Here is a 22,929-nt window from a genome sequence, read left to right as displayed (position 1 = left end):
GAATGCAACGAGACGAGACGTGAGCAAAGAGAAACGAGAGCAAAGAGACGAGAGAAGGCTACAGTGGCATCGAGATCAGAGCAGAGAGTCGTTCCGTGTTACCACCCCGTGGGGAGATGCCGCCCTAATCTTCCCTCGCATCTTCGCCAGGTTCTCCTCTCTTCGTCTGTTCGGTTGGCTGCGTCCTCGTCCCACCGATTCTATCTGCTCCGCTATCTCCACGACCAGCCTCCATCGCGTCGTTTCTATCTCTTTCGCCCGATGGCTCCCGCGGGGACCCGCGGCGTCCCGATACCATCTCGACAATTTGTACGCCGGTGGATCGTTAAAACTGCACGGGAAAGGGAGGACGCGCGAGAGCCACGGTAACGGCAGCCTAATCCAATTTCATTGTGTCGCGAGTTTGTCGAGGGACTTCTTCATGGGAGACGCTACCAGAGTCGTTTCCTCTTCGATGAGCTTCGTAATACCGCGTCGATTTCGGTTTGAAGTAGTTTTTTTCCGTGATTCTTCTTCTGGGAGATGGCACGGGGTTGCAAGACACTGACGTTTGAACGATCGTCTGGTTGTTGGTTTTAGCGATGGAATTATTGTTACCGATTCAGAACTTGTCACTTTGCAATTTAACTAAACAAAGTAGCTTGTAAATTTACGATGGCTTCAGATAGTAATTTGGACATCGTCGTATTTATCATTCTGAATAATCGAGTCTGATCGTATGCATGTTAAGTTTCGTTGCTCTCGAGCAATTACAAAAATTGTATACCGCGAAAATGAAAAAAAAACGTTTCGACGTGTGCAAATTCTATTTCGTAGCCACTGTACTTTGCGCGTGCACTTCGATCGTGAGTAGCTACGATTATAACGATGAAAATAAATAGATATACGTAACTATGACTATGAACGTGACACAAATCACAAACGATTAAAATACCGAGAATTGAACAATTGTACGAGAATAAATTTCGATATATAAAATTCTGCGATACCTTCTAGAAGCAAAGTTTCAGCAAGACTAGCTCCGCGAAGAGCGAGATTCTCACACTTTGAAACGCTCGAGAAATGGCGTTTTTTCGCAGCGACTAAGAACATCAGAGAAGTTAAAAAGCCTCGCTGAATCGCGAAGGAACTCGAACAAGAAATTCGAAGAAAAACGAAAGATCGTTATAAGAAACTCAATTAATCGCACTTTCTCCCAACAAATCGATGAAAATTCCGGCGACAGCCGAATGATTTGTCTTACGGTAGCGAAAGAATCCTGTCCAGACGTTTTTCTCCGTGTGTCTTCGCGATGATGTACGATTTTAACGGTGTGGCATTTGTACTCTCGAACGAAATACCTCCGCTTGAAGGTATGACAACGGTATATGCTTAACCCAGACCTTGCGCTCGTGGTTCGAGCGTATATCCTGACTATTAGCGAGCGATACCTAACCCCCGAGAAAATCATCCTCCAATATCATTTCCTCCAATAACCATGGATAAGTCTAATAGCTTCTACGATGGTCTCTTTGGTGTAGAACATATTAAAATTTAAATTATCTGCCTTTAATCTACGAAGTGCAAAATCATGGAAGAAGAAGTACTATTTTGCTTGCGGTCGTTTGAAGTACTTTTCCGAGGCTTCTAAGGTTGTTTAGGGAGATTGAATTTTGAAATTTGTGTTACGGCGAGCCTGAGAACGATAGGAGGAAGGTGTTGAGTTGTTTCATTTGTACGCAATAATTCTCTCTTTATTAGCAATCGGAGTTCGATTTCGCCATTTTTCTACTGGTTGTATCGATTTAATCTTTGAATAACGACTTCGTTCTCAGTTATTGACGCGCACGGTGTGTCGATTTCAATCGTCTTACTTATCCTTCGATTCTAATCGACACTATCGAGCTTCGAAATTTGTGAGTTTCTGTAAAAAGATTCAAGAAGAGGAGCGCAGCGATGACCAGCGTAATCGACCAAATATTATTATCAAGAATAAAGATCTTACAACGCTCGCGCGATTTCAAAGATTTCTTCTCAGCATTTCAAAACTCTTTCTCCAAAATTGAACTGCAGCAAGTTTCCTATTTTTACATTCGCGTCAATATTAGATTCCAGCGACACGGAATCTTATCCGTTTGCTTTCCCCGCCGCCTGTGCTGCAACTTTTCTTCTTCCCGAAGAGTTTCTTAATCCCCGGCTTTAACGTCAACCGAACGAAAGGAGAGTTACGTTCATAAATGACCATAATTACGCTCGGTCCTCGCGGATCTTCCCTCGGCGATATCTTCGAGAAAACCGCGATAAATTCACGCATTCTATGGGCCTCCTTAGGCCTGTGCAAAGTTTGTAAAGCATCCCGTGACGGTGCTAACGACAGTCGAGAGTTTTGTATATACTTGCGCAATCCCTAAGACGCGGCTTTAAAGTACATTTGAATCCAGTGAACGTATGGATTTTGTATTAATCGAACATTTCCCTAAGTTCGAACCAAGGATACATGCCACGATACTCGAGAATAAATCTATGGAAATTACGTCGGAAATTATCGCTGTCCCGATCTATGATTCTGTAAATTTCTCAAGGAAGTTTTCTGAAAGATCGCGAACACGCGAAACGGTCGATCTCGATGCAGGTTCGTGGCTTAAAAGATTTCTTTTTCTTGTCATTTTTTTTCTTCTTCTTTTGTTTTCTTTGGTACGAGTTAGATGCGATAGAAGAATGACGAAATTTACGCTAGAGACAAGACTCGATTTCAGTGAAACAATAAATTTTCCAGGTTGATACGACGACGATCGAGACTAGGAATTGGCGTGGCTGAAATGTGAAAGTCAACCACGGTACATTTTCGTACGAGCAGCGTGATAACACTGCGGAATTTACGACGTTAAAGACATCGACGCAGCTGCACGACGCGAGCCGTAGTATTTTACACACGAGTTTCTGCGAGTTTTATTTTCGTCGCGCTGATCTCTTGCGCGAGGAATGTTCTTCTATTAAACTTTAGAATCGAGTAAAAAAAGAAGGCAGGAAAGTGTGAGAAAGTAGATGGGAGATTCATCGCTGTTTATTTCATCCACCCGGTTATTTCGATTTAAAGGAAGGATATAACTTGGACACGGCTTTATTGTTTATGAATAGTTGAAAGTTGAATGTCGATTGAACAGCAAAGAACGAATTTCATTGAGAGGAATTAATTTATTTGCTATTCAACGTTTTCTTTCGCTCCTCTGGAAGCACATTAGCGTTCAAAGAATTCACGATTGTAATAAATTAGCATTATATTTATAACATATTTACAACTATAATAATGTGATTTAATATATTTAATTTTAAAGAATGCTATTTTTCCATTTATGTCTTCGCAATTTGAAGTTTCACAAAAATATAGATTTGCATAGAAGTGCCTAATCTGACCGTTAATGACAACCGTGGTCATTCGAGCGTCGAGAAAATCCTCTATGAAGATGGAAATATGGTGACACTAAGCTGGTTGCAGGAGAGAATAGGAAGAAGGAAGAAAATAAGAAAAGGGGAAAAATAGAAACGGAAAGGAATAGAAACAGAAGGCAAGCGTAAAGAAGAGTACAATTATTGCAAAATAAAGTATAAGTAAAAGAAAGATAAATAGACAATGGAAAGGACGAAGAAGTTAACGAATGAACAAAAGAAATGTAATAAAGAGAATGTTTATATTAAGATAAAATAAAGACGAAGGGAGGAGGTAACCAAAGAATCGATATATTTTTATACTATTCTAGTTATCTGTCAATTAACACTAGAACTACCACACCAGTCAAACTGTCTGGTTTTACAATTTTATTTTAAAATCCCCACTTTATGTTATATTTTTTCCCGCCAAGATGTAATGACTTTCGCAACGATAACTAAAAGAGTAATATAATGAATTTTATTTTGTTTTTTTATGTATTCAAACTGAAAATAATTTTATATCAAGGCTACTTATACCAATTCCAGTTAGAATGACTGGTACTTGTCAAAGTGCAAAAGGGTCCCACAATCTGTTTATCGAATCCCAATTAACCAGTTTCCTCGTTTTGTACAACTTCCCACTCGTTTTTTAAATTTTTACTACGTATCATTCGATACGACGATATCAGTTATCAGGAAAATTCCGGATCGATCGATAGATCGCTAGATGCTAACACTGATGAATACCACACCAGTCGAAATGACTGGTTCTACAATTTTATAAATGTGTCAACCTTTGTTTAGGGACGATGATCCCAGATGGATTAATAATACTAAAAATGTACTACATAACATGGAATTTCTTCTGTAAGAAACCAATAAATCAATAAATATAAAAATATTCCATTATATATTTTTTAAAGACCAATCATTTTGACTGGCGACTGGCTTTGGTAGAAATAGCTTCGTGTTAACTATCCACAGTTCGAGTGTCAAACTTTACCTTTGTTTCATGTTTATAAACCACGTGAAACCAAGTCCAATTTCCAGAATACAGGCTGAAATAAATACAATGCAATACGAAAAAAATACAACCACGAAACTCACGTATTTTTACGAGATATGATAGAGGCATAATACATCTATATTTATTCTTATGGAAAGTAAAAGTGTCGAATAATTGGATAGATACACGAACGTCTATCTTCATCTGGCGCAGTATCGCGCGAGGATACGCGCAGACGGAGGCACGAAGCGCGTTGCCCTTAACGACGCAAAATTATTATTATCCCTGACGCGGGACGGTGCCATTAAGCGGCGGGAAAGATTTTGCCAGACGACAAAAGCTCGGCTCGCGATCCCAGTGAGCTTCTCGCGAGATAATGTCGAGTAGGGAGGGCTGTTACGCTCGAGTCAGGTCACTTATGGCGCGCCACGGGGTTGCAACGCCGGCATACGGTTTCACAGCAAGCCGCCGCCGTAAAGCCGGTCCAGGAACATCACCGTTTTAATCTAAACGCCCCTAGCCGTGAGTGACAACCGCGATACGCGACACTCGAACGACGAAGCTAAGGAAACCAGCAAATACTTCCTTACATTCGTCGACGATCGAAATTTCCCGAGATTATTCGCTCGTCCCTCAAATAACGCAGTTTCCCTAGTCATCGAGCATCCAATACTTCAGCAAACAAATTGCTTATTCCTGTATATTTATTTACAATAAAAAGGTAACATAAATAACTGCGAATTCTAAGATAAATTTTGAAAAATAATAAATTGTGAAAAAAAAATTGAAGAGGTCAGAGTTAAGTTTCAAGTGATTCATCCAGTGATGTTGAAGAGGAAGGTTGAACTCAATTTTGTGAAGATCGAAGGGTAGAATTTCAGCTTAATCGGATTATTAAAGTAGCGTAACCAACGGAGTTATTCGTCCCATAAATAGCATGATTCTTCTAATCTCTGTTCGAATTCGCCCTAAGGATTTTACTTTAGCGACAAACAATTAATTTACCGAAACTTTCATTCGATTTACCTGGTAACGTTCACCCAAGATTCATCTGACGTAACTGATCGTACAACACGAAATGCACCGTGAAGAGTTTCTTTCAGTTACGTTACGCAATTAACGATGGAAAGTTCATATTTCCAAGGATTAGCGTCTGAAGTATCGGCGTCGATATTGTTGCTCGCGTTCGGCGACACTACTTAATCGTTTCCCGCAATCCGGCCGGGTGTCGTTGAGTTTTTGTCGGTTCTTTCTCCTCGACACGCGATAGCGTATCATTACATCTCCGACTTACATAGTAACAAGGGATGCATTACGCGTTGTGAAATGGAATTCGAACCGATCGCTCGCTCGCTCGCGGTGGATTTCATTTCGCTGTGCTTGCGTTTCCTGTCATTGGCGATAATAACGTTGTATCCGTTCGAATTGATCAATCCTCCATCACTTTCCAGAACCTGTTTCCACTCTTTCGTTTCTCTCTTTCCTTCTATTTTCTTGCTCTTCAAATTCAACAATCCAACAGATCGAGAATAGTATGACTGATAGAAATTTCATTTCTCCTTTTATCATTCGATGCAAACGCGATACTCGAGCAAGTTTCTTGCCCGAGAATCAGAAAATTGCAGTTATTCCGAGTTATCGTCGACTATATTTACCTGGTAATTTACGAATTAAAGTCGACGCGATAACGTTTCATTAAAGAACTTCCTGAAAAGCATTTTCATTAAAGGATATTATTCTTATTAATTCGTCCGCGTATTCCACTGTTCCTTACATTTCAAAAGAAAATTTCGTTCGTTTAAACGCGGAATTAAAAATCACGACGTTAACTTAATGTTTGAATAAAAAATGTAACGGCGCGATTACAATCGTGTACAATACCGTAGAAAAAAATTTAAGGAGATAAAAAGATCCACAAATTTACTAAATATGTAGAATCCATCCCCTCTACGTTCCTTTATTGCCTAATTAGAAATATTTCGCCATTTAACCAGCCTTTAAAATGTGCATCACGAGCGCGTTAAAACAGGACCTGTTTTATTATCCCGCGACCGTGTGAAAGAAGTCGAAGCACAACCGCGTTATAAAAAGTCATTAAAAGGTCGACTTTTGACAAAGACGGGCGGCGAGCATTCGAAATGACCGACCGCGGTGTCGCTTTTTATTACACTGGCCGGTTATCATTGCCCGAGGATCTTGTAGAAAACGAATCCTTTCGTACACGATTCTTGCGTAGCTTCTATTTTCAGTAGCGCATGAATCATTCACCGGCGAAGGTGGTTATTACACTTGGTCGTGCGTCATCTTCGAAAGTGGTCCACGTTTTTCGTGACTGTGGAACTTTCTTGAATAATTACCGATTCAGCGACGACAGGTCACCGAGAAGCGGAATAGGCAATTAGCTTCGTTATCTCAAAAGTCACAAATGAGGTGTAATGAAATGTTTTAGAGATTCAAAATGAAATGGAGCGGAACTTGAGTGAATTTTTAAGTGCTTAAGAAACGGCCTGGAATTTTGCTCTTCCGGTATAAGTAGAGTATATACGCACGTCTTATTGACTTGTGCTTATCGTTGGATGATTACAGAAATTCTGAAAGAGCGATAAGAAGCGAAAGGCTGATACGAAGGTCGAGGATGACTAAGAAATCAAGGCTTTAAGGAAACGAACGAAACTGTGATGTACAGGGAAGATTTGATGCATGTAACAAGATGCATGAATCTGATTTAAGAAGCAAAAAGAGCTAAATCTTCCAACCTGAATGAGTTGAAGATTGCCGCGAAAAGGAAATGCGAGAGTATTAAACTGAGGATCGTTACAAAGAAGAATACTAAAGTATATAGCAAAGATCTAGAAAACACAATCACAAAATAAACATATAAACTTGGACTGCCTACAAAGAATTTGAATTGGCTATGGAATTGGTAACAACTTAAAAAGGGCAATGAAAAGGGACAGAAAAATGCGAACTTAGGCGCACCGGAAGGAAGAATGCTAAAAAAGTTAACAACCTTAGAAAACGATGAAAAGCAACGCAAAAATACGAACTTGAACTGACCACGAGAAAGAACGTTGGAAAAATTATTAGCGACCTAAAAAGCGCGATGAAAAAGAATGCAAAAATACTCAAACTCGGATTCGCCACAAAGTAGGATGGTAAAAAAAACCTAAAGAACCCAATGGAAAAGAACAACAGAAGGATCAGCTTAGGATCACCGCAAAGAATACTAAAGAAACGTAGTAAAAACCTAGGAAACATGGAACTCTGAGGAGTACGAAGTTATCCCTTCCAAGGATCCTCACGAAAGACGTGTAGCGCGGTCTTAACTCCTTATTACGCGTCTCGTTGTCCGTTTTATCGTTACGCGGAGATCTGTCGACTACGAGGAACCTGGCGTGCCTACTACAAGGATGGCCTCTGACCCACTTGACGAGGGCCTCGTGTCACGTCGTAAAACGAAACGGGCCCGAGGAACGAGAATCGGCCGCGGGACGAGTGGCATGGCCCGTTTTCGCTGTCTACCGGTGCTTTATGCCCGACACGTAACGCGAGCGAGTTCCCCTTTATTTGAATTTATGATCACAAAACGCCGTAAACGTTTCCTCCTTCTTTTCTTGCCCGACCAGCATACACACCCGCGCTCGCTTTTACCTTCTTGCGAGCGCGCTTCGTTCGTCGCGCGATTCATCGCGTTTTCCTTCCTATACAAACGTCAACGTCGCCGCTTTTGAACGCTAGAAACCGGACTAGGTTGGGTTTTATGGGTCCTAGAGGAATTGCACCGGCCACGGCGTAACCGCGGGAGGAGCTGGATAAAGAAGACCTCGCCGACGAGAAAGGCTGTTACGATAAGACGTGAGATCCAAGAGATATGGGAGTTCCGTTGAACCGAAAGCTCAATCGAGGTGAACGTCCTTGCTCCTGGAAGAATAGGGTAAACAGGCTGATGAAATAGAATCGGTTTGGTTGCTTGATTGATATTTCCCTGTAATCGTCTTCGTAATCGGTTAATTAGAATTATTGAATCTGATTTTTTAATACATAGTTTGATACGGAAATATATGTTTCAGGAACTTACTCGATGCTGCCATCGTCGATATCTTTACCTTGCAATGTTGTAAAGTCTGAAAAAACATATGTGTTTGTAGAATTATGATATAAAATAGTAAATCTCAGAAATTCGTCTCCATGTATTAATTGTGTTATTTTCTTGCGATAAATGAACTTATGGAAGCAAGTTATCTGTTTGTCGGGAACTGGCTTCTGAGAGGCTTATATGCAAATTAATTTTACAGCAACATTTCTTTTATGCAAACAAGTTTAGAAGTTCCTATTCCTCGAAATAAAAAGTCGAGTTATATCCACGCCATGCAATTGAATAATGTTATTATTTTCTACAATTCAGAGCCAGAGTTTTAAGTGGAGAAAAGCAGCGTTATTTCTTTCGCTATATGGTCATTAATTCTTCCTTGTAAAACAAAAACCGCAAACCTACAGAATGATTCCGGTTCTCAGGCTCATTTTCGAGGTTAACACGTCTTCCTGTTTCGCAACGGAAAGTCCGGTTTCTTGCGACCGGGGTCGAATCGCGAGGCAACTACCCCTGCGAAAACTCGACCGTATCGTGCTGTACGGTTCTACGAGATCGAGACAACCTCGACGATGTGTCAAGTGCGCTTTTGACCTCACGATCCCTAAGTCCGATTCCCCGAGTTCCTAGACCGAGACAAGTTTTCGCGGTCGTCCGACTGATCTCCGCGGACAAGCAGCTAAAAATATGGATTCTTGACGTTTCGCGATCCTAGTGTTAATATACTATAACATCTAACATTCGACATTTGTAATAAATAGACTCAGGATATTTATTGAAATTTATATTTTTATAAATGTAATTAGAGAAATGAAACTTAGATGAGAAGTTTCACCAGTTAGATATCACGACAAGTATCGTTATCGTATATTTTGAACATTTTATACATGTTTGCATATTACACGCATCTGCACTTTCAAATATCCCATAATTGCATAAAAATCCCCGCCCCAGTCATAAGAATATTTGCGCTTAATTTTATTTATTATCCAAAGTATCCTATCTTCTTTCTTTTTTTTTTTTTTTTCGTTTTCGTTTTAGGGAAGTGAATTATGGTAGGTTAAGTAATTTGATTCGTCGTTCGATCGTTACCATCCCCACAAAGTTCCAAAAAAGGGGAACGGAGCAGAAGTCACGCATGTAGAGATCACGATCTAGGCATGCCCGACATATCAAACTTCGCCTTCTTCCAAGAACAGGGAAACGCTTCTAGGGATCTACACGCGGGATTTTAACATTATAAACATAGTTCAGAAACGCGGCATTAAGATCAACGTCCTATGGAACGTTATGAAAAAGATTCGCATCAAAATCAAGATCCTGGAAAGCGACACGTGCCCGACATACCGAATTCCCTCAAAGTTTCTCAAAAGTTCATATACTTTACAAAAGTCGGTCTCTCGTGAACCATTGCAACCTTTTGAGACAGAAGACAGTCTAACAATGGGAAAAAATATTCATTCCAGTTACATAGGATTTCTTTCCAACTGCCGTGAATCGATAACTCTTCGTCCGATAAAAAGAATCTCATAGAACTACAAGACAATTCGATAGAGAGCAAAGTCTGTTCCAATGACAGACCAATAATATAGATAGAAGTTATAGAAGTCTTCCGAAAAACAGAATTTCTCTTCATCTTGCACAAACCAATACAATCCAGATCAGATAAAGAAATACAAGAAGAGTCGAACCATACGCAAATCGCAAACCGTAATTACGCAATCTGAGATAACCAGACGCAATTACCGATAAAATAACTGTGCTATACGCTCGAAGAAAGCAGAGCAATCTGCTTTACAAGCAAGATGAAGATCTCCAAACGTTCTACCGCCGCGTGTTCACCATACCAAGCTCGCCCAAACTGAAAACTCTTCCGGGAACCGAACAATTCACGTAGGAGAAAGGGCGTGCGCGCGAAGGGAAGCTGGACGAGGCGCGATGCGATGAAAGAAGTGGCAGAAGCCAGGCCTCGTCCACGTTGGTCGCATTTAAATTCGCCGACGCGGCTGAACGTCGAAGAACTCGCGTACATATGCGGACCACATACACGGGTGGCGCGTGCTGCGCGCACAGGTGACGTGCGTGCGTGCGTGCGTGCGTGCCCGCCAAGGTAAAAAGCCCCGCGTGTGTCTTCGTTCGTTTTGCTTGCGTCACGTTGGAAAAAGCGGAGGTAAAAAAAAGAAAAGATAGGAGGAAAAGAAGAAAGAAGGTGGAACCGGCTGGTCCTGACAATAATAATCAAAACGAATGACCCGAGCAGACAGTAGAGCGCCACGCAGTAGCGAGACCTGTCTTTCGAGTTCGACCGCGGCAGGTCTCAGACCAAGCACGCTCCCTTCCGATACGCCCGATTTCCGGTTTCAGGAACGACGATTCCGGTTCCGAACCGGGCCCTGCCTTGTACCGCAAGCTCGTTCGGGATACAAACACGCGTGCACGCTATCGTCCGACCCTTTCTGACCGACCTGCTCATTCTACGACTGTTAGGAATAGACACGCCTTGTTAGTTAGATGAAATTTGTTGGGATTCTTTTGAATTTTCGACATCGATAAGGGGATCGACTTTGTAACTGGTTAGAAGTGATTGTTTGGAGAGCGTGATTTTTTGAAGGACCAAATGTAGCTAATAATTGGACGTCTATATTATCTATTCTATAGAAAGTGGTTTCAGGAGTAGTCTGCTCGAGAGAGAAGAACGTTGATGTAAAGATCTAAGATCTGTTTAAATAGGATTGGTTACTGTTTTGCAGGATTAAAGAACTTTTGCAGGTTCCGATAGGGTTTGTCGAAGCTTTTTGGATTTTCGGCGTTGACGAGGAGCTTTGTAATTAATTAACAGAAATTGACTGCAGAGTTTCTGAACGATTAAATACGGTTAGTAATTGGATGTCCATGTTATCTATACTATAGAGAGTAGTTTCAGAAATAGTTTGATCGAGAGAAAAGAACGTTGACGTGAGGATCCGTGGATTACTTTAAATAGGATTGGTTAATTTACGGATCCTTATAGATTCTGTTACTTTGATTTTGTGCGTTCATTTAGGGAAATTTAAATACGTGATTAAAAGAGATTGTTTAGAGAAAGTGTAACTCTTGAAGAATCGATATATTATACAATATATTATAATAGAGAGTAGAAGATTTGTGAACTGTGGTTCAAAAAAAAGTCGTAAATTTAAAGATAAAATTTTGCTAGCTTGATTGTCGGAAGAGCATAGAGACATACATATTCGATCGATCGTGAGAATATTGCTTTAAATAGCAACAAAAAGATTAAAATAGTGGTTGATTACGAATAATTACTTATGTGAATTGAATGTATGTGTATAGTTGAATGAAAATTCTAGAATCTTGGAGGTTTTCACTCCGTTTTCCCGGAACCGCGTGCTTAATACCGTGTCACTCGTTAGAATGACGAGCATATACACTCCAGTACACGCGTATACGCGTCTGTGAGCAGACGGTGACCCTCCAGCGACCTGGCGACCTCGAAGCTCGCATGGTACGTCTGTCTTGTCGTCGATAATGCTGCACCGTAAGCGCATAATTGCCTCTTTTGCGCGTACGAACGCAAACGGTACGCAAGTTGCGTGGCGACGCGGCAAAAACGGCGCGGTCGTGTAACGTTACGTGGAATAATTTGCTCGTCCGTGTACGGGGAAACAGCCGCGAATTCATGAATTCGTGGAAACCGGCTTGAGAATTACCGCATAGGAGGTGATTAAACTGTGCCACGGCGTCGATTTCTTCTCTTCTCGATTCCTCACCGTGATTTGCGACTCTTTCGTGACAAAACTATACCACGATCTTACGTCATGTTTTAACACTTTCGTGGACAACAATTTTGGCAGGTATTTTGAAACATACCAGCCTGTCAGAAATCAAATCGAACAACTACGCTTTTCGTTGACATTTTAATTTCATTACATAAGTACAGAATTAATGTTTATTTCTCGAGAAACAAATGGCTCACTTTCGTGCATTCGTTTATCGCAAGAAGATGATCTGAATTTGAAAAAGTACTCAAAAGATAGAGTTTATAATATTATCGCCTTTTGGTGCTCTTTAATTTATGAAATTAATTACTGTGACTTCCAAATGTCACGTTTAGTGAAATTTACATATTGTTTCGTTAAGATACGAAAGAGAATAGAGTTAAGAGACAAGTTAGAATAATAGAAGCTCACAGTAAGTATAGGTAGATAAAAAAATATCGTAAAAAAACAAAAAATTAGACATATGTGGGTTACGAAAAAGAACTCGAGCGTGAGAATTTGTAAAACATTGCACAAGAAATGGAAGATATTGGTCGTCACGCGAATTCCTAACAGGAATTGACGCAACTACAACGCAATTACTAGTTGCGTTATAACGGATCGTCTCGATCAGTCCTTGATTTCAGGCATCATAGGATTTTACGACTACGACGTTTTATAAATTATTGAAATGGAAAGGAGGAAATTGGCACGTTCTGACGTTTGATTCAACCGTAGCCAGCTTGCGAATCACCTCGGACTTTTACTGCATACGAGCGTCGAGGTATCGACATTTTCCTTTTTCAAATCGAACAATCTTTGCTTCGAAATGCAGTTACTCTTGCGATTTCTACACTCGCTTCTATCTCATAATTTCTACGTTCAATTCTATTTTGTAATTCCTGTATCCGTTTTCGAATTTGTTTCAAGCCTCATCGTCATAACTTCGCGGGTTAAATGCTTCTTCTCTCCAACATTTAACACCTTCGACAAAATTAAACATATATCTAGTGTTATATGCTAGAAAGTATCTTATACTCCACAAAAATCCACAAACGTTCTCTGAAGCTATCGAATATATATATATATATATATATATCGTATAATTAAAAAGTGCGATGCTTGTAGCAAAATAAAATTTCCTCAAAAATTCGTGAACCGTGGCCTTATAATTCCTAAACGATACGTTAAAGTCGCATAATCCGGTAAATCCTACAACCCACCCTTAGCTGGAAAATTATAATAATATCATAAATTAAGAAATGCGTTAGCTGCAATACCCATCAACAAAAATTGTCCCAAAAATCCAGCAGCATTGCCCGAAGCATCCAAGGATTAACACGTCAACGATTCATCCGAAAAAAGCACACGTGTCCTCGTCGATCCTCGCTGATGTCAGAGCATCACCCCATAATATGTGCACCCAAAATATTCAAAAGAGAGCGGACTTAAACTGAGAGCATCGGTACGCGTAAGGTTCCCCGGGCGGATTCGCGATCTCCATGAATCTCAGCGATCCTACATCAGGGATTAGCATCGCATTACCACGGCGCGGCATTAAGAGTACGAGGCGTGGAACGAATGCGCGTCTCGACGCAACGACGAACGGGCTTGGATCCATTTCATGTAAGCCGAATTCATGAGGCCGTGCCGTCGTCGCCTCCGGTTATGAGACGAGCAACAGCTTTCCAGCACGGAAAGGACAACAGAGAGCGCGCGGTACTCCTCTGGCTTTCACCGGCCGTTTTTCCATCGTCGTTCCAATCCGCACTTCTTCAGGCACAAGTGTGCCGAGGGCGACGACGTGTCGCGTCCCGCCATCCTTCTCTACTTTCCTATACGACTCTTTCCTTCTCTCTTACCTCCGGTGTCACCCTTTTCCTCGCTTTCAGCGAACAACCTTTCTCTCTTATTCCGTTGTTCGCTCTTTCTCGCCTCGAGAGTAGACCAGACGATGCCAGAAAGGCGGTAGACAGAAAGCACGGCGTGTACAGAGGGGGAGAAGAGAGACGGAGAGAAAAGAGCAGAGAAGAGAGGGTTAGACGAGTGAGATCAGGTATCAAGTGTAAAAAAAGAGCCATTGTACGGGAGCATCTGACCGTAGGGTAGGTACCTCAGTGGCGATGTTCAGCGCAGTAGAAAAGAGAACGGCAGAGACACGCGGCCTGTCTTCGTTCGTTTAATAGAAAGAGATGAAATGAAGGAGGCCAGAGAGACCGGTGAACCTGGCGGAGGTTGCCACGACACGTCGGGCAAGGACGAGAGCAGGGAAGGAAGAAAAGGGAAGAAAAGGGAAGGAAGGAAAAAAAAGAATGCGCGAGCAAACTAAGAGAGAAAGAACATGAAAGTGCAAGAAAGAGAAAGAAAGGGAAGGAGGCTGTCGTATGCACCGAGAGCGTTGGCAGTTTATAAGGGTCCCCCGTATTGTGGATACGTATTATCATGCTAAATATAACATGTTAACTACTTCGCATAATGTCGGCCCGCGATCCTCTCGATTCTCTCTCCCTGTACGACCGTTCGGCGAATCGCGTTTCCGCGCCCAGAAAATTTTATTGCCGATGGTTCGGCAGATGCGACGCGACTCGCTACGATCCTCGTGCCGAAGGCGACGCGCTTCTCTTCCCGTTCCCAGAGCCCCCGGCTTCTGGAAACGAGAACCTCTTCTGGTACATACCAGGAAGAATCGCTGACATACGATTCGTTATTTATGTACAGTAGCTTTCTTATGCAAAATTCGGATGTCGAAGATTTATGATAATTAGACGTAGAAGCGAACTTGAATATTTTCATGGACCACGGAACGTGTTCAGTAGTTAGTAGAGACGATGTTTATATCGGCAGATTGACTTCGCTAGAAGAAGCTTCGATAGCATTTCTCCATTGTTCTTAAGACTCGTTCAAATCAGTCGACAGTCAAATCAGCAACATGAAATCTCTTCATCGGACGATTTGAATCTGTTCTTTACTTGATTCGAAATGTTCGTTCAAATTGCTGTTCTTTCAAATTGTTTAACCTGATTTTACTATTATTTGACTTCAAGTATTACGGTTTCTTCAAGTATCACTGAAGCTTGAGATACATTTTACAATGTTACGTACGATGTAGGTATAACACACGATTTACAATGTGAACTACACATTATTATTATTTATTTACATTTATTTACATTTACTACACATTAGAATTATTTATAAAAGCGAATGCCCTTTGGATTTTAATGAAAAGCGAATCTTTCTCCTCGTTTCCAACGCTATTTCAAATATCCATTACTTGAAATCAGTAAACTCGACTTGTATATACACAAACTTCAATCTAAGTAACTTGTCGTGTAGAAACACGTGATTGTTCAAACAACATTGTTAGTTCTTTAAAGCAATGGATCTATGCATAATCGATAGTCGATAGAAAGGAACGCGCCGATGCTTATCGTTTATATTTAGTAATGATTGGAAACTATCGATATTTATTCGTCTTTACCTGGTTTTTACTGAGAAAAGTCAACGTTGCGAAACAGCTGTGCCACAGCTGTTATTGATGAGACACATTACGCATTTATTCGCCGTGACGGACCTTGAAAATCTATGAATTAATTATACTTTATATACGCACGAGCGTCGCACGATGTCCGATGATATCGTCATTGAGACGCGGGAAATGACAAATGTACCGCAGTCATCGGCGCTGTCGATCCTACTTTAGCTTATCTTCGTCGTGAAACACGCTGCCGTACAATAAATCGCTCTGCTCGTTAGCTAATACCGTATTAACATTATTATAACTTCCCTCGGGGCATAAAGATTCAGCGCGAACGTTTCAAATGCAATCGATTTAGTAGAGGAAAAAAGGGAAAGAAATGATCCTCCAGCCCCCACCGCCCCCTCCGGGGAAACCTGCCATTATCATATCAGTGAAACGTTAAAATCTATCTTTCCGAAGAAAAACAGAAAAAAGAAGAAATTCTCTGTAATCAAGCTATCGACGAGCGCGTTTAATAAAATAGCGTCATCTAGCATCGTTTGCATCGCAACAAAGTTAAACCCTGTTTTAATATCGCTGACAACGAAAGCGATACGATCTTTTAAGTCGTCTCGTAATTAGATCTTTTTCTTGCGACATCTGCATAATCGATTCTGAACTTGTTGCTCGGAATTCTTCGGCAAATGTAACTTGATATAATGAAGAGTGGGCAGTTAAAGCTATAACGAAACTATCTTTATAAATTGGAAAATAAACTCCGAGCTCCTTCTCTTAATTGGTTCTGTATCGATAATAAATTGCTCGGGACAATCAAAGGATGAAATATTATGGTTGCATTAATTCTTGTTTAATAGTAATTACGTGATTATATGTCGCAAGAGGAAAAAACGACAAGTCCATTTTTCTTGATTTTCTGATGTTTGCGTTAGCTGTTGAAAGGAAGGACGTTAGGCATGAAATTGCATCGAGAGAAAGTAGAGAAAATGCATATTTAATTACAAACAGTTCTTAATCTTCTTCTTAATAAGATTGAATTTTACAACTTACTTACACTTTTTCGTCAAGATCGAAAATACTAACTAAGATTTAACGTATTTTTCTCCTGCTATGTTCCACGTGTTTTTCTATAAGAGCCGATAAATCTCACAAAGCATTACAAGCAAAGTGCAAAGAGCGAGGAAACATTTCGTTGGCGACCCGATTCGCCATGCGCACTTACCGCATAGTCGATCGATCCCGAATTGATAATGTTGAGCTGTAAAGGGAACCGCAGTTAAAGGTCGATTCTCCACGGACTGTTGAAGGGGTGTGATGGGCCAGAAGCTGCTAGTGCAGGAGGCGCCTGGCTCCGGTTCCGGTTCGACGAATCGCATGGAAGGCGGCGAAGGCGCCGGAGGAGGGGAACTACACCACTTCCTCCATCAGTACAACCAGCCGTCCCACAGTCCTGGCCAGAGTCTACAGGGTGGCCTTCCGCTTCCGCTTAGCCCGCAGTCCCTCAGACACGACGGTTCCTCGAGCACCGGCATCACCGGAGTCAAAAGGGAGCCCGAGGACTTGAGCTCGTCGAGAGGGGCACAACAGTCCAGCAAAAGGCACAAACAGGCTCAGCCGGACAGTCCCACGCCACCAGGAATGTACCATCATCATCAACATCAACTACAGGTGAGACCATCGAGCAATTTGTAACCATGATATTTTCTATATTTAATTTCCTTTCTTTTCTTCTTATTTTGTTTTGTCACACAATAGCATAGAAGCGTGAATTTTTCATAATATGGAGAAAATATGGAAAAAAAGACAGTGTCAAAGAAACAATTAATTGCTGCAATTTTACATTAAAGTACTTTGGTAAATTATTTGGAAGTATTCAAAGATACAGGAAAACTGATTTCACATATTTTTTCAGTTATTGCCTTTCTGCATAGTCAGTGCTTCATAAGAGAGATGGTTGATCTTTGTGTTGTGATGATAATATTTAATATTAGGAAGACTAATGAATCTAAAATAAATACTTAATAAAAATTGACTTCAAAAGATCGAGAGTCTCTCTATCTCTGTGTTTGGAATAATAGCAAATTCTCAGATTGATGTTTAGGTTTGTTTTTAAGATGCAAAGACAGATGTATTTAGGTGAGGGGAAATAGAAAATCTAATGCTGCTGTATTAAATTAAGGTGAAATCGTGAAAATTATTATACTACGAATATTTATGCAGCTAAAGAAGCAGAATACAAATAGAGTCATTAAATTTGAAGAAAATATGAAAAAATCTTTCTTTCTTAGTATCGTTTCATAATAAATATTTTTGTAAAATGTTCGAAATTTCCTTGTTTGTTGAAACAAATCTTGTTTGTAAAAATTCAACAGTCACAGGAGAGTTAAGTTTGCCATAAATTTTCTGCAAGATCACTGTAGTAGTAAAAATATATATAGCGATACGCTAGCAGGTAAAAGCTTTATAAGTTAGTTGTCAAATAAAATATTATTTCCAATCTATATGATGGGGGAAATTTTTAAACAAGTACAGGCATTAAATTATAATATTAAAAGGCTTGATGTCAATGACGGCCAATCAACGAAAATATCATGTTGCCTTCATCAGTCTCTCCTAATTACATGCACAGGCCTGGCAACGAAACGAGTCTAAATCCCACAAAGATTATCGACAGTCAGCTGGAAAATGCGTGTTAATAACTTTCAGGATTCCAGTCCGCTCTTAGAAAACATGCTCCACACACTACCTGTCCTAATAAACATACGCGACACTATCCAGTCTGAACTCCATCAAATCCGACTTCGCTCCATTGCGATTAAAATACATGACGCACATTAAAAGCAATAAAGAAAAGACCCAACACTGCCTACCCTGATCTAGATATAAACGCAAGACACTAGCCTCGTTGATTCCGATACAAATAAGCGTCATTATCCCGACTCTGTTATAACAAACATACTTGACGCTATCTAATTCGATCTCGATAAAAATTCTGAATATTAGACCGCGCAATCGAGAGACAAATACCCTATACCATACTATATTCCTATGGAAATCCAGAATAACAATCTCGTCCAGTTATAACTATTTTTAGCTAATAGTAATACCTATTTAATAAATTAATAGTAACTAATTAAACATATCAACTAAATTGTTTTAAAAATTTCGCAATATTATTCAGTTTACGACCTATTTCAGATATTCAATAAACGTGTTTGCGTTCGCGAATTTGACGATCGTTAAAAGAATATTTCAAACTCTGAGAGTTCAATTATTTCCTATGATTTTCAAGTTAACAAAATTTCTATGAAAAATGTCGTATCAGTCATTTTTACTCCGATAATCCTGACATTCTCTGGAAAATTCCATACAAAACAATCACTTTTCTTCTCTGATAGTCTTAAAATTCTATGAAAAATTTTACGTTAATTACTCGTTACTGTTACGACGATTGTTAATAACGATTACGTAAAATTTCAGGTGCAACAGTACGGCAGTCCCTACGACCCCTACAGCTCGTGCAGCCCACGATTGCAGTCCACGGCGTACACGTCGACCTCGGCGACGGGCGCGGCAAACACTGGGAACCCGAGCGGATTGCACCAGGAGGCCACGGCGGTCTACGTCACCGGCGACGCTCTGCCACCATTGGCTTCGTCGAGCTCGTCCTCGTTGTCCACCACGACCGCTTCGTACACGAGGTACGAGGTTGTGCCAAGCTCTTACGCGACGACACACGCGATACGCTCATCCTCGAGCAGCAGCAAAGTCCTGACCGTTGATCTTCCCAGCCCCGACTCCGGCATCGGCGCGGACGCGGTCACGCCCAGGCAAGATCATCATCCGCCCACGGCGCTTCATCAGGTCAGTCCAAATTAAATGATTATTTGACACTCGAATTTGAAGCTATCAGCACTTTAAAGACGGTACGTACACCGAGAAACGTTTAATGGAAAATAATCGCATTGCAGTGTGTAAGGATGAGACAGTTTTCGAGCAGTATATTAACAACGACGTAGATATCCGGAAAGGTCGTCCGGAAAGTTCTTTTCACGTTCGCCTTATCTCGTTCTGCTTAAGCAAACAAACCACCAGATCACTCTACCGTCAATCGTGTAGTCACTAGTTATCCTCTGTAGCGACACATGAGTTAGAGCACAATTCAAATCACGTTGTTTTACCTCGGGGTATCAAGATCGTTAGGATACACGTAATGTAAGGATAAATAAACTCCTGGCAAAACAATGTCACCACTACGTACAACCATCGAACGAAGACGAATTCGAATTTTCCGACTCTCCTCCGACCAGTATAAATAAACGGACGCAACCGAAAAGAGTTACAGTCAGTTGTCGATCAGTTATCAACCTGTTATCAACGGATTATCAGCCATCTAATTAACGAGTCATTAGCGATCCCATTTTACGACTTACACATTATCCACCACACCTCTGCTAAGGCAGGAGAACAGTTCTCGACGTTAGTAGAAAGTGTATTGAGTGTTTTTTGCGTGGAGAAAGATAGAAGACCAAAAGATGCATTTTCGTCACGTTATGTTTCACTGCTTTAAAAAAGACAGTACGCCTAAAAACACTACAAAGGAAATCTGTGACGTTTATGGTGATCGGTCTATAACTGTTCAAACAGTCTGGAATTGATTTAGGAGGTTTAGAGCCGGAAATTTTAATCTGAAAGATGAAGATCGCAGGGGGTGTCCATCCATCACTGATACTGATCTTATTAAGGCCTATCTCGATGAAAACCCAAGGTCTAGTGTTCGTGAGATAGCAGATACTTTAAACATTCCACGAACAACGATTCATGACCATTTAATGAAGCTTGGAAGCTACGAAGTGTTGGTCTCCCATCAACTAACAGAGAGCAATTTCCTGAATCGAATCTCGACATGCAATTTGCTAATTCAACACAACAATAGGGAGCCATTTTTAAAAAAGTTAATTACTGGGGATGAATGTTGGATTCTCTACGACAACACTGCGCACAAGCGATCTTGGTCGAGTCGAGATAAGTGTCCTCCAACAGTAACAAGACCTGGACTTCACCCGAAGAAGGTGCTGCTTTCAATTTGGTGGAACTGGAAGGATATCCTCTACTATGAATTACTTCCGGAAAGGCAAACGATCAAATTGTTGATTTGTGATAATGGCTTCCTTAAGTTTTTCGAGTTGGGTGAAAAATATTGCACCCAACTCGAAAAACTTAAAGAAGCTATTATCATAAAACATCCTGCAGCGGCGTCGTGTTCCATCACGATAACGCGAGGCCACACGTTCCTTTAGCGGTACAAACTAAACTTCTAGAGTTTGATTGAGATGTTTTACCATATCCTCCATACTCTTCAAACTTTGCACCATCGGGCTATTATTTGTTCCTCTCCCTGAAGAATTTTCTTTATAATGGAAAATTCAAATCAGTAAACGAAGTGAAAAGCGGCCTCGAAGAATATTTTAAAAATAAACCAAGAGAATTTTGGAAAAATGGCATTATGAGGCTCCCTGAGAGATGGCAAAAGGTGGTAGAAAAGGATCATACATTATTTAAGAAAGGTGCACAGAAGGAAATGTATTTTATACTTACCTTCTATTTAAAAAACGAAAAGAACTATCCGGACAACCTAATAACAATCAAAAACTCTTTGATATAGCGAATAGAAATATTTTTTTTACAATGTACGAAATTTTTGTATCGATATCTTAATTAGTTTGGAAGATACAATTTGAATAAAATTATCGTTCACGGTAACAAACGCTGCGTTTGTGAGAGAGATGATTTAATTTTGATTTCTAAGGTTTGGTAGAGTTAATTGAACGAATCATTTACATTTGTATCTTCGTTTGGTTTAGATGAGTTTTCATATTTGGAGAAAAAGTTGTTCAGTAGCTAAGCGTTAGTTGTAACAATTACTTAGAGATTTGGTTTAATTTTTGGCGAAGTGAATTATGTAGAAGTTAGATCATCAGAGAAGAAAAATGTATAATAATTGAATCATGGTTATAAGATAAGAGTTGCAAGTGTTGAAATTCAATCTCTTTGTTCCAAGCGTAGAATATACACGATCTATGGACACAAAGGAGATCAATCTTACACCTCGAATCTTGATCTCGACATCTCGATCTCGAGGAATGTTATCGCAATCTCCATTAAAATCTAATATATCGATCGATTAATTCCATCATAAAACAAGGTCGATCAGTGTTCAAACGTTGTTCGAATGCTAATTACTTCGAATAATTCAAATAGACTAGATTTATCCAAGGATCGTACTCTTGAATAACTGTAAACCCCAGCTGTAGATTCCAGCTTCAAAAACATTTCGTATATATCCAATTGATCGATCGCAAATCTCTATAGGATTAATTGATATTTGCAACAATTGTTAGATATAATTAATCCAATTAATTTTTGTAGTTCAGATTGTAAGGACTTCGTGAAAAAAATCACGCGAAATAGAAACTTCTTACGATCAAAACTTCTGGCTGACAATAAGTTTTATTGTAGATTTAGAATTATGGTACTGGAGTTTGGTAATAAGTTACAATAATAACTTTCGGCAAAATAGATTCGAAGTGAAAGCCAGAATATAACGATTCTATGCGAGGTAGCTCATTCTTGTTGACGTACTAGAGTTAACAGAAGCAAAGATATGTCTGCCACGAACACCTTTTCCTCTTCCTACCTTGCTTTCCTTTTCTATTTTCTTAACATCTCTTCTTTTCCAATTACTTCCGTCTTCCTCCTAGTTGTTAAATGGAAGGACGGCATTTGATTAGACAAGACTTAAACGTTTATCGCAATCCCATCATGCAGACATAAGCTCTTCCATGTTCGATAATTTTCTACGCACTCTCTGAAGCAGAACTACACGGCTTGGTAACGATACTGGTCGATTTGCATAATCAACAACGCATATCTATCAGGAATATCGTCACGTTTGTTTGTAATCAATGAGAATCGTGTAATAAGTGCCACGTTCCTCTCCCCCCGCCACATTTCCATCTTATTTCATTCGACTGGAAATCGTTGTAGAAAAATCCATGTAACGTAAAATCAAATTGCTACGATTAGATTAATACGATTCCATATCGGAGATATTTGCTTCGATACGAATTACAATTTAGTCCAAGCGTAGAAAGTTCGAAACGGAATTTTAATGCTGATTATCGATAGAAAT

At 40.2% G+C, this 22,929-nt stretch overlaps 1 protein-coding gene and 1 long non-coding RNA gene across 5 annotated transcripts in view; one reads left to right on the top strand and one right to left on the bottom strand.

The window, feature by feature from the left end:
* LOC100643801 (protein grainyhead) overlaps positions 1–22,929 on the top strand; it is a 161,890-nt gene that overhangs the window by 117,687 nt on the left and 21,274 nt on the right. For all 4 annotated transcript variants that reach the window (XM_020862973.2, XM_012308451.3, XM_048405852.1 and 1 more), the window contains exons 5-6: positions 17,045–17,405; positions 19,218–19,601. In XM_020862973.2, the coding sequence (XP_020718632.2) occupies positions 17,045–17,405; positions 19,218–19,601 (745 nt within the window). The remainder of the gene's footprint in view (positions 1–17,044; positions 17,406–19,217; positions 19,602–22,929) is intronic.
* Positions 1–22,929, bottom strand: part of LOC125385119 — a 196,303-nt gene that overhangs the window by 163,991 nt on the left and 9,383 nt on the right. The window lies entirely within an intron of this gene.

Source organism: Bombus terrestris, chromosome 5 (assembly GCF_910591885.1).
Source record: "Bombus terrestris chromosome 5, iyBomTerr1.2, whole genome shotgun sequence".
Taxonomy (NCBI): Eukaryota; Metazoa; Arthropoda; class Insecta; order Hymenoptera; family Apidae; genus Bombus; species Bombus terrestris.
This window is presented reverse-complemented; position numbering and strand designations above follow the sequence as displayed.